Source organism: Colletotrichum spaethianum, assembly GCF_022836535.1.
Source record: "Colletotrichum spaethianum MAFF 239500 DNA, contig80, whole genome shotgun sequence".
NCBI lineage: Eukaryota > Fungi > Ascomycota > Sordariomycetes > Glomerellales > Glomerellaceae > Colletotrichum > Colletotrichum spaethianum.
The window spans coordinates 1-12,073 of record NW_026054850.1 but is presented as its reverse complement, the minus strand read 5'-3'; the positions used below and the strand labels follow the sequence as shown (position 1 = coordinate 12,073).

General features: G+C 57.8%; 5 protein-coding genes across 5 annotated transcripts; 2 read left to right on the top strand and 3 right to left on the bottom strand.

Moving 5' to 3' along the window:
• Window positions 1–584: 584 nt before the first annotated feature.
• On the bottom strand, window positions 585–1,322 carry ColSpa_12838 (uncharacterized protein; the record flags this gene model as incomplete). The annotated part of the gene is made up of 1 exon (XM_049279050.1): window positions 585–1,322. The coding sequence occupies one exon, from the start codon at window positions 1,320–1,322 to the stop codon at window positions 585–587; it is 738 nt and encodes a 245-aa protein (XP_049135007.1).
• Window positions 1,323–2,728: 1,406 nt separating this feature from the next.
• ColSpa_12837 (putative glycosyl hydrolase) lies at window positions 2,729–4,238 on the bottom strand (the record flags this gene model as incomplete). The annotated part of the gene is made up of 4 exons (XM_049279049.1): window positions 2,729–3,247; window positions 3,268–3,572; window positions 3,629–4,069; window positions 4,121–4,238. 4 exons carry the CDS (start codon window positions 4,236–4,238, stop codon window positions 2,729–2,731), a joined length of 1,383 nt encoding a protein of 460 aa, XP_049135006.1.
• Window positions 4,239–7,052: 2,814 nt separating this feature from the next.
• ColSpa_12836 (uncharacterized protein) lies at window positions 7,053–7,295 on the top strand (the record flags this gene model as incomplete). The annotated part of the gene is made up of 1 exon (XM_049279048.1): window positions 7,053–7,295. One exon carries the CDS (start codon window positions 7,053–7,055, stop codon window positions 7,293–7,295), a length of 243 nt encoding a protein of 80 aa, XP_049135005.1.
• Window positions 7,296–7,865: 570 nt separating this feature from the next.
• Window positions 7,866–8,156, top strand: ColSpa_12835 (uncharacterized protein; the record flags this gene model as incomplete). The annotated part of the gene is made up of 1 exon (XM_049279047.1): window positions 7,866–8,156. The coding sequence occupies one exon, from the start codon at window positions 7,866–7,868 to the stop codon at window positions 8,154–8,156; it is 291 nt and encodes a 96-aa protein (XP_049135004.1).
• A 1,465-nt stretch (window positions 8,157–9,621) lies between these two features.
• Window positions 9,622–10,264, bottom strand: ColSpa_12834 (transcription factor of morphogenesis MCM1; the record flags this gene model as incomplete). The annotated part of the gene is made up of 4 exons (XM_049279046.1): window positions 9,622–9,650; window positions 9,718–9,835; window positions 9,891–9,971; window positions 10,034–10,264. 4 exons carry the CDS (start codon window positions 10,262–10,264, stop codon window positions 9,622–9,624), a joined length of 459 nt encoding a protein of 152 aa, XP_049135003.1.
• Between the last annotated feature and the right edge of the window lie 1,809 nt (window positions 10,265–12,073).

The window sequence follows — 12,073 nt, the reverse complement described above, 5'->3', positions numbered from 1 at the left end:
ATGCCGGATCGGTTTATGTATCGCCGAGTTGGGAGCAACGGAGCTCATACTATACTGGTGTTGTTCAAGCGCTCGAGGGCCCATGGCCGCTTACTCTCCGTTGACTTACAGACAGGTGCGTTGCATTAGCAGCAACGACTGCTGGGTCTCAACACTCCTCAAACCTCGGCCGGGGTGATTCAGTGCAGTAGTCATGCCAACACGGCTGATGACCCAGTGAGTCTACCTCCCTTCTAATATGCGAGTGTATGCAAATCCATGGGAAACCGAGGCTCTACTCATTGTCTAAGACCGTCTTCAATCGCTGTTCAAGTCTCTAATCACCCGCGGGACAGAGTATGACTGATGTGTTGCACGAGGCCTAGAAGGTTGACTCTGCTTGACTTGGACACTTAGAGGTCCTGACTGGACACATCACTCATGACCACAGGGAAAGACAGGAGTTGACTTGAATCGATACTTCGTAGTTATTATCTATATGCGTCTCATAACAAGATCAACGTGCCCAAAACTCAAAAGCCTGGTCCAAAGCTGGAAGCAAAACGCCCAACCTCCGGCCCATCAACCAAACACCCCGTCATCCATCACCAAGTAATAGAAACAGCCTTCCTCGCATACTCCCTCCCTCCATCCCTCAGCACGTTCTCGAAAATCCACCGCCCAACGTCCTCCCTCGAGATCCCGTACCCCACAGCGCTGCTCTCGACGCCGTTCTCCGGGTCCTCCACGCCCACGCGGATCGCCCGCTCCGGCACGGCGCCGTCGCTCAGGAACGCGGGCCGCACAAACGTGTAGTCCTCGCCGCTCGCCGCGACCCTCTGCTCCATGGCCTTCTTGTCGGCATGCGGCGCCCGCAGCAGGATGTGGTACATGGGCACCTGCAGCAGCGGCACGTCCCGCGCGTGCGCCGAGATGCCCGTCGTCGAGACCACGACCAGCCGCGGCTGCCCCTCGACTCCCCGCGCCCGGAGCGTTGCCAGCGCCGACAGCAGCGCCGCGGCGCCGTTCTTGCACACGTCCGGGTCCTCGACCGTCATCCGGGCGACGTGGAGCGGGCTGCCGATGCTGGAGCTCACGGCGTCGACGAGGCGCGCGGGGTCGGCCGGGCTGACGAGGCACGCGGCGACGTCGGCGGCGTTGTGCGCGTTGCCCTGCTTGACGACGAGGTTGGGGTGCTCGGCCGGGGGCAGGACGTCGGTGAGCTTGGAAGGGTTGCGGCACAGCGCGATGCAGGTCCGGCCGGCGGCGAGGGCGTGTTTGAGGGCCGCGAGGCCGCAGCCGCCGGAGGCGCCGAAGAAGGCGATGGTCTTGATCTCGGACATTTGTTTTTGGCGTTGTGGTGAGTTGTGAGAGTTGGCTCGTGGAGTCCGAGTGGGTGTGCGTGTAAGTGGCTTTTGGTGGTCAAGTTGATGCCAAGGTGGGATGCGATATAAGTAACTCTGATATGAGGGGGCAGTAAAACTTGAGTTGGAACTTTGTATCTCAATAGCACTTTGATGCCGATGATACCAACTCCCTCCCTACAGCAGCGGCCCGTCCAGTCTTATACGCACCATATCGGTCGTGTACGATGTCCATTCACCAACACCATGGCTCTAGCCCAGCATCAGCCTACTACTGACCGGTGGGCGACCTTCAAATTCACTCAGCAAACACGCACTCAAAAAACCCCGGGGAAAAAAAACCAATAAACCGAAAACACGAACGCACGAAATGCGGCCAACAAGTCTGTCCGACTCTTCAACAACGACTCCAGCGCCCATGTCGTTGATCGAAGAGACGTCCCTACCTCGTGGCTGGGAGGATCCGCACCCCCGCCACGCCACACCACCCATCCCTGTCATATCACGCAGCCAAGATAAAATGTTAGTGCACGATACACATCTGCAGGCGTCAACGTCGACTTCAAGCCAACTCGCTAACGATCCCCATCGTCCCACTCCGGCGCAGAATCCCCCCGACGGCGCAACCAACGACCAACTGTGGCTCAGCTCGCGCCTTTTCGCTCCAACTCGCCATGCACTTCGCTTCGCGAGAGCCCGCGTTTCGCTTTCATATCCAAAAGCCCCCCACCCCCGGGGTCACGATCGTCAAAGTCGAGCCGTTGCTTCAACATGATCAATCGCCGTCCCCCAGGCCGCTCGCACCGTACTGATACATTCACAACCGTGCTCAGATCGGAGGTTCATGGCCTTGGGCCCAATGCCCGTCTCATTTCCCATCGTCGCCAACGGACGTCTAGCGAATGTCCCACGACCCCGTCCGAGGGAGACCGGACGGGACGGCATCTGCCGTGCAAGTGCAATAACACGTCTGGACACTCATGGGTATAACGGACCGCTGCAATCATGATGCTGCAAGTCAGGACTTCTTGCCTTCGGATCGAGTCCCTGGCCCTCACTCATCTCACACATGGCTCACACGAGACAGACGTAGTCTCGCACACGACATTGAACTTCAACCACTGTTGATTCCGCATCTCTCCATATATACGAGCGCGGCTTTGAGCCCAAAGCTTACAAACGACCGCCTGCGAAATGCAATGTGGCGGCTCGACCCCTGGCCAAAGGAACGGACGGCAAGCGCCATTACCACCAAATGCCTCATGAAAAATGCTCCAGAAAAAATGCCCTCATTACATGCAAGGAGCCCGAATCGAAACCCAGTGAGTGCATCACGTTGTAACATTAAACCTTTTAAAATCAAAACCCAGACCCAGACCTCCTCTCTACAGCCAGAAGAGAGCAGAGGCGGCCACAAGTGCGGCAAAGGCACTAGCACCGAATGACGACTTACGGCAGACGCCGTCGCTCGTGTTGTTTGAGCCCGAGTTGCCGTTGCTGTTGCAGTCCTGCGAGAAGCCGCCGGCGCCACAAGCGGTGCTGCCGGACCCGGATCCGGAGCCCGAGCCTGAACCGGAATCGCCCGAGCCGGAACCCGACCCTGAGCCTGAGCCTGAGCCTGAGCCAGAGCCAGATCCAGAACCGGACGAGCTGCTGTCGTCGCTGTGGTCGTTGCCCGGTCCAGTGTTGCTACCGCCCGGGATGGTGGCGGCCGTTGCCGTGGGCTTCGCGGTGGTGCCGGAGGCCGTGGTGGCGCCGGCGTTCATGTCGAGGCCGGAGCCGAGGAAGCTCTTCAGGATGGTGTCCTTGTCACTGTCCACAACGGTGTCGTTGGTGGACCTGATGTCGTTGTAGTAGTAGCTCTTCTTGCTGTTGGTGCCAGGGGGGTCTTGGCGTTCCAGCAGCTGATCTCGACGTCCTTGACCATGGCGTAGTAGTACCCGGCGTTCTTGATATCCTCCGAGTCCCATTTGATGGGGCCGCCGGCCCAGTCGATGGTTCCCTTGGCGTTGGTGTCGGCACCACCGGGCCAGATGGACAGCTGGACACGGGCGGGCGTCTGCGGGTAGTCCCACTGCTGGGCGGTGGCGTTCCACGTATCAGCGCGCTTCTTGGTGCGGCCAACCTGGCCATCTACCATCCACTGAATCTCGTCGGGAGTCCACGAGATCTCGTACGTGTGCCAGTTGGCAAACGTGTCGGAGAGGGAGATGTTGCCAGACTGGTCGTCTGTTATGAGTGGTCAGCACGGCATCGCATGGTTCGGGGGGGCGGGTTCGGCTTACATCTAGGGATACCCTGGAAGTAGTAGTTGGTCTGGGACATCTCGAGGTCGGCACCGACCCACTCGTAGTCGATTTCATCCTTGACGTCTCCGTACAGGATGAAGGCGGTCACGACACCCGGACCACGCGAGGTCCTGATCTTGGCCTTGACGCTGCCGTACCACAGATATGTGGTCGAGGCGAGGACAGTTCCGACACTCTTAGCAGGCATGGTCAAGAGCACGGCCTCGTTCTTATATAGCGCGGGCTCGCCCTGAGCGACCCAGTCGGCCTTGCTCGGGTCACCGAGATACTTGCTGATGTCGACAATCTTGTCGAGCGAGGTCATGGGCATCTTCTTGTCCTGGCAGACGGGGGCGGGCACGCAGGCGTCGAGGGAGAAGGACATGCGAGGGTCGCAGCCGCCGAGGCAGAAGGCGCCGGTTCCGCATTGGCCATATTCTGCCTGAGTTAGAAGGTGGTATAACGAGGTTCAGGCCGATGCCGACTTACGGGAACAGCAGGGCGCATCCTCGGGACACTTGTTGGTCAGGGAGCAGGAGGGAGGGGTCTGGGCGAGGACGGTCGAGGCGCCGAGGAGGGCAACGCCCAAGGAGAGAACCGGCAACATTATGGTGACCGGGCGTAAGTGATGACGATGGTTGGATTACGGGATTACGACGGGAGGAGAACGAATGGAGTCGGAACCAGGAGGTCCTTTGAAGAGATGATGTGGTGCGAGTTGTTTTGTGCAAAGACCCCTGGAGGGTTTGGACTCGACTCGACTCTCGCCGCCCGCGGGTGACGGTGGGATGTGGTGTGTTTACGGCCGCGGTGGGGAGGAATTCGAGTGTCTGATGACTTGCGTCTCGGCCGGCACGAATGTACCCGGGATTTGTGTTATTGCGCGTTGAATGCTGGACCTGACGTTCGAAGTCGAAGTCGAGATGTGTGTGGTGAAATAGACTTTCGTGGATGCTCTGGGGATCCCGGCTTCGTGGACTGGCTCGAGTCGACTTGGGACGACGGACGCAAGGGCGTTGAAATTGGGTTCGTCTGGACGCGCGAGAAAAAGACCGTCTTGGAGGAGGAGGCCGAGGAGAAGTTGGTGTGACAACGAGAGTATTAAGCGATAGTAGGTAGCAGCAAGGAAGCAACAAGGCAGTGCAGTGCAGGCCGGGAACGAGTGACGACCGCGTGAGGAGGAAAAGGGTTGGCGATTTGTGGCTCGAGGAGGGAAGAAGCCAAGGCCACGAGAATTAATTTGGGATGGGAAGGGATGAGGACGACGGGAGGAGTGGGAATGCGCGGGAAGTCAATCAGGCAAGCTTCTCTTCGCCCTTCTTCGACCAGGCACACACACACGCACACAGTACATAAGGTAAGGTGGTAGTGTATGTACCATCGTACTCTGATTTTACGCTTACTTGGAGTCGAGTCGGGATGCTGTGCCGTAACCTACCTACCTCCCTGTACCCCAAGAGAGCCGGGCGAACAACTTCCTGTCCATCTGGTGCGCTAAATGGCACGGCCACAGCACCATCAGCATCTCAGGCAGCTAAGGTACCGGTACGTAGCCATTCCGTGTCCTCGTCCTCGTCCTCGTCCTCGTCCTTCGCATCCCTCGCTGTGCTTGCTTGCTTCCTTCCCTCCATCGCCGTGCCCCCTTTTCTTTCCTGCCCGTGTGTTTGGCCCCCCCCTTGGCTTCTTCAGTCATGCATCCCTCCCACCCTGCCCCAGCGTGGTTCCAGTTCCCCTCTCAGGGTCTGGCACGCAAGGGAGAGGGAAGAGAAGAGAAGAAATGGAGAGGTCATTCTCCCGGCTTCTCCTCTTCTTCTCTCGAAAGCAACCTATCCGAGGCGCATCAATGGGACCGCGGCGCCACTCTTCATTCCCCCATCGGGCCAAGCGCGCTCGATTTAGGTAGCCAGAGCCGGTTCAGGCCTGCCCCTGCGCCCCTGTGCCCCCTGTCCTGCCATGCTCGTGGTAGCAAATACGGGGAAGAATTAAGAACAAAGTGCACCTCGCTCCAGTGCCAGCGTCGCCAATCTTCTCGTACCAAATGAGGTGGCTGCGGGTCCTCGTCACTCATTGGCCTTTGACGGACCCACCCGCCCCAAGGTCGCCCCCAGATCATGATTTTCGCGAGGTCGCCTAACCCGTTTCGGGACTAGCCCCCGAACACAACCAGAACGATCACCCGAGTTTCCGCCCCCTGGCCTCGTTCGCTCGTCCAAGTTCCTTGCTGCCGTCCACTTTTTCAATTCGATAGAGTCTCTGTCTGCAGTGATTTTCGCCCCGGGTGCTCTGTGCTTCCCGGTGCACGGGGCACTGCCAGTTCGGCAACATTTCTTCTCCCAACGTTGCCTGCTGTGACAGTCGACCGCCTGCAGGGCAGGGCAGAGCACGGCGGCGACTGACATGTTCACCATGCGTGTGCCGACAATGTGTCACTGCATCGTTCCCACAACCGTTGTGCGAGACATGCGTCTACAGGCGTCTTGCAGTATCGAGGCTGGATTGACAGGTGCTGTGGCAGCCAGGCTGCCGATGGCCTCACCAACCCATGTCCCCGTTTATTTAGTTAATGGGGCTTCGAACCGCCGAAGACGCCAAAATTGACTGTCACGTCAACCAACCCTCACTATCACTAGCCGGCGTCTACAGGTACCGTATCCTGTTCTTGCCACCGCTAGAACGACGTTTGTTGCCCTTTTTTTTTTGTTTACCACCCAGGTACAGTACATCACATTCCTGCTAGCTTCTCCGCCACAAACAGCACGCCGTGCTATCCGGGAAATAAACAACAACAGACACCTCGAAACACACGTTGAATGCGGGGTCACCCAATCGCCTCACACGACCGCAACGCACACCGTTGGAGACTGGCATACAGGTACCTACAGCGCCTCGCCGCTGCAAACTGTCGTGGCCGGTTGGACAGCCTTTGACCCCCGCGAGATCGCGCCCACCGCATCCCCTCCGCCTAACCAGCCGAACCCGCCGAGTCTTGTCTTGTGTGTCTTGTGTAACGTGAATGACGGCCCTGCCGCACAATACCGATGTAGACCATTGCACACCACGGTGGTCAGGGAAGCTGGCAGCGGGAGTTGGGTTGGCCGTCGCAACCTCCCAAACTTGCATGCGGCTCTAAATAGAGGCTTGGCATCTGCTCAGTCTTCCACGCAACTTTAAACGTTACAGGCAATAATCAAACATACCAACCATCAACCCGGTCCAATTTCGTTCTATTAAAAAAGACATGTTACACATTCGTCCGAACGCCCTGCTCCTGCACTCACATTACCATGCACCGCTTTCCGACACTCTTGCACTCCGCACCCACGTGATGGCCGTGTAACTCTCCATGTTCTCAACCGAGCCGCAACCCGGAGCCTCACCTCTCCACAATGGGGATTCCCTCTGCAACAGCTACAGAGATACCATGCTCTTCATCACCCACCGGCCGGGTCAGAGCCCGTCATCCACTGAGAAACTTAGCTGGCGGCGTCGCCTCCTGCACGCCCTCGTCGAGTTGCGGTTCCAGGAGAACGAGGAGGCGTCCAGGCTACGGTTCGAGCCGTCCATACCAGAGTTCGAGGTCAGGCAGGCTGTTCCCAGTACGCGCTCCTGCACGGCGCCGTCCCAACTGTTTGCCGACGCAGCTAAGAGCCCCGTGCTCCGTTGATGGCTTCCGGGTCTCTCGGCTCATGGCACCCATAAACTCGCCGCTCGCACATCTGATTCCTAGGTGGCCGAGTTTGTGGGATACTTTACAGCCTATTGATATTAGCTATCTTTAGAATTTCTGTCCTTTACTTACGGTTTGCTCAGGTATACAAATAGTTACAGTTACAGGTGCAACTTTAGCATTTGAAACATACAATGCGTGACGTAAATAATGAATGATTGGCACGTTACTTACATGGCAACACAGCTTGTGCTTTCTCTTTCTCAGTGTTCTTAAAAAGCATGAAAGAGGTATGTACTTTGGTTCATATAGAGCTCCAGAAACATTAGTTTGGGTTCTAGGTAGCGTAATACTTATAACTGTGATGGCTATAGGATGTGTTTTGCCTCACGGACAGATTCATCAAGATGGGCTACAGATGAAAGGGTCCGAAGCCATAGATGTCTTTCCTCGTCGCTGCCTCTCGCAGTGTGACTCGGGCCACGCCTGCGTTCAGCTCCCGGCGGAGGACCTCTTCCTGTCAGCCCCCATCCCCGACCCCCGCGGCGGCGGGACGGTCGACGTCGGATGGTCCCGGACGACCGCGGCCTCCTCGACTCGTCGGCCATGGTCGAGCTGGAAGGCCGGAATCCAAATACAGCCAAGGAATACAAGCCGCTCCACCCCGGCGGCTGGACCTTCCAGGAGGCCGAGCTTTCGAGGAGAGCCGTCTTCGCCTCCATCTTCCAGCCCTACCGGGTCCGTCGACCGACCCGTGCGCCAGCGGCCGCATCACGGATATCCCCTCCTGGTCGCGGCTGTCGTTCGACGGCAGCGGCCGCTTCGAGACGGTCTGGCACGCCTTCCCCCGCGGCATGATCCACCGCGTCGAGATCGCGCATAGGCCGGCGGCGGACGCCTTCGACCGGACGACGGGATCGTTGCTCCACCCTCCCGGCGTGGTCAAGAGAGTCACCGTGGCCGCGCTCAAAGACGGAGAATACCGGAGGGACAGGCCTAAGGACACGTTCCGCTACGACCCCGGTGGCGCGCCCAAGGCCCGGCGGGCTGTTACGGGGGGAATACATAGGTATATATATTATATACATACATATATATGCTGGTACTTTAGTGACAGTTATGATGTAGAATAATGGCCCCGTGGGCAGCGGCTTCCGGACAGGCAATGGTACCATTGCGTCGTCACCAGCTTCCTCCTAGACCTTGTCCATGCCATTGATATCTCCCAGAAGCAAGGAGAAGCAGCCTGACTGCTCCACTTCGGAAACCTAGATAGACATACATACACACACACACACACACACACACACACACACACACACACATGTACATATATACACATATGAAAAATATGTAAAAACATCCGAGCATCACGTCAACAGCCGTGGCACAGCTTTGAATGACCACGACAAGTTGCTGCACAGAGCCTCAAATGCCAGCAACAGTTTCAAGTTTACAGCAACCACATCAACAGTCTCCATGTCAAGCAAGCATGTCAATTACACACGCCCCATCATACACATCCGCCGCAGACCAAGTCTTTCCTGGACCTGATAGTAAAAACACGATTCTTCACACTAAGGGTATAGACTCATAATGAATCGAACAATTTCACCGTCCAGAATCCCACCACCCCTATCCTTCCATGACACCGGCCGTACCGAACAAGTCTTTTGTCTGCCCCGAGCATCCGCCACCGTCCTCGCTCGACAGCCACCCACGCACATCATTACATCCTCCTCAGCTCTGGGGGTAAGCGTAGAGGAGGGAGGGGGGCCTCCCTCGTAAGCCCACACATTTCACCAACCACCACGGAGATGAAGCCCTCCCGCATACATGCGCATGCGCAGACCACACCTCGAACGGGTATGACAATCACCCGCCGTCACTCAACGTCCTTTTCGTGTTGCGCTATAAATTTCAGAGCACATTGATAAAAGCCGTGGCGACCCCCACCGAGAACATCCACGTACAAGATAGCCAATGCTCCCAAGCGGGCCGCCGCCTTCCCCCACTATCGGCCGGAGCCAGGAGTATCGAGCCAGTCTGCCCATGCCGGCGAGAGAGGAACAGGACACAATGGTCAAATGAGAATTAAAAGCCCGGCCTCCAAAGAAAAAACAATAATGGTGAAAAAAAAAAAAGTAAAACAAAGTGCAGAGGGGGAATCGTCTTTTCGAGTCCGGGTCGTTGAGATCGTCAGAACGAGAAAGAAGAAACACATTTGGTATAAACCCAACGCATTGAGACACTCCCAGCGCCGTTTCGCAGTGTTGCCCATCTCCCGGGTATCCTCAGAACCGCCGAGAAGCTGAGAGATCCTCTACCGGTTGGTCGGCTTGGCGTAGAGGTCTACGAATTATTTAGTATCGTTGATGTGGATGCGGCCGTGCCGACGCGATGTTGAGAGAGGGCATACCGGGAAAGTGCTCCTTGGCGTACTGTTCGCAAGCCTTGGCAGGCTTGCCGACCTTTTGCCCGATGACCTTCCACTTGTTGTTTTCGTACTCCTTGATGGCGTTGAGGAGGGCTTGGCTCTGCAAACTGTTAGCGGTACGTCGCGGTGGCAGCGTCCAGGGGTCCACAACGAACCTCGTCTTCCGCGAACTCGGCGTAGTGCATGTCCTTGTACCAATGCTTCTTCACACTGCCCTCAGTACGAGTAGGGAAGGTCTACAACATGTTAGTTGCTGCTGATAACCAGAAAGAGTGGTGACACTGGGGACAATACGAACCTTGGCAATCTCAGCCCAGCTGCTGCCGGCATCTCTCATCTGCTTCAGGCGGAGCTCCTCGGCCGGGGTCCAGGGAGTATTTGTGCGGCTCTTCTTGGCCGGAGGAGGTTGAGGAGCTGCAGCAGCATCTTCCGTCGCCGCCGGCTGGGCCTGAGCGGGAGGGGCAGCGACAGGAGGGGCAACCGGTGGCGGGATGGGGGTCGCGGTAGGTGCGGCAGGGGCAGCCGGCATGGGAGGGGCGCTGGTGACGACCGGCGGGGCCTGTTGAGCCGGAGCCGGAGCCGGACGCTTGCGGTTCCTCTGGGGGGGCGGGGGCTGCGGTGCATGCTGCGGCTGCTGTGCGTGCTGCTGCTGCTGCGCGTGCTGTGCGTGCTGCTGCTGGACGTGCTGCTGTTGCTGCTGGTGATGCTGCTGGTGCTGATGAGGCTGGGGTTGGGCCTGAGGCGCCTGAGGCGGCGGCTGCGGCACGGTCATCGGAGGCTGCACCGGAGTGGGCTGGTGGTGCTGAGGGGCCGGGCTCTGGTGAGGCGGCGCTCCATACTGGAACTGCGGGTGCTGGTCCCGGCGAGACATGTCCTGCTGGTAGGGGTGTTGAGGACTGGGATGGAGTGTCAGTAAAGTTTCATTGCAACGGGATCAACATCGTGGATGAGTATGGGTTGTGACGTGACGTGACGTGACGCGCTCCTCCCCATGCCTCGGCGCAAACATGACCGCCAGGCGAGAGTGAGCATGCACCATCGCTGGCGGTTTAGGGGCAAGGTGTTTTTTGTTGTTGTTGTTGTTCGTTACACCCTCCATTACACCGTCGAGCAGGGCCAAGCGTGACCGGGGATTGCTCGAGGGAAAGACATGCCGAGGGTACATGAGCATGTACTTCCGGAAACCCGTCGAGTGTGTAGCCCCGGTACGCAGCTTCACGGGGCGGAGGAGGAGGCGGATGGAATAGGAAGGGGGGGGATGGGATGAGAAAAAGGGAGTGACCTTGGGCCTCTCGGGGCCAGAGGTAGAGGTCGAGGGGTACAAGGTGGAGGAGGTACTTACTGCATGTCGCTAGGCTGGTGGGTGGAGTTGGAGTAGATGTACTCCGGCACGGGGCCGACTTGCCACTGCTGCATGTTCTAACAATGGGCCAAACCGTTAGTACCGCGTGTGAATGTTTCGCAACCAGAGGAAACAAATGTGTCGCGCAAGAGTCATGGGGGGGGGGGGGGCAGGGCAAGACGGCGGGTCCGTGACGCGCGAACGCGACACGGGCGCTTGCGATGGGGGGTACATGATGTCGTGACTTGGGGACAAACGATGGTGTTTGGTAGTGGTGGTGGTGGTGATGAGGGAAGAACAAGAGGTTCATCAGTCGGGTGGTGATGGAGACGTGATGAGGACCGACGTGATTGAGAGGGGGGGACAGGAAGTAGAGGCGTGATGCGCCCATTGGAAGAGTGAGGCGACGAAGTGTCTGCTCTCGACGCGACGAGGTGAGGGTGAAGAGAAAAAAATTCGACCAGGAGCCGGGGAAAAAAGGGAAGAGACGCGACAACATCAGCGCCGACGAGTGTCGATACATGGCGCGCGACGATTCAATCGTCGAGGTACATGCGATGAGTCGCTCCTCAATCGGGACAACGGGTGAAAAGAGACCTAGGAGATTGGGTGCAGGTACTTACGGGCAATGTAGTAGTATTAACTCAACAACGATGCATAAACCGATGGGTAGATGGATGGGGAATAATGGTCTCTGCTGTCTCTCGGGGGTGGAAGAGAGACTTGGACCAAGCCTGACGTCGCAAGAGCAGGAAGCGGGTCACGCACACACGCCCGGGGTTGGGAAGGGCTTTTTTTTCCTTCCTTTCTTCCTCCTCTGGGGTGGGAAGGGGAGGGGGGCGGGATTGGGAGGAGGGGGGGGGGGGGGGGGAGATGGCCGGTGAGATGGTTGGGGGGAGGTAATGTAAGGTAGAGTCGAGATAAAAGGGACAAAGATACAAGGCGCGCGAGGCCGAGGACGTGTTTGCTTCAAGTACTCTTTTTTCTGGGGTTTGT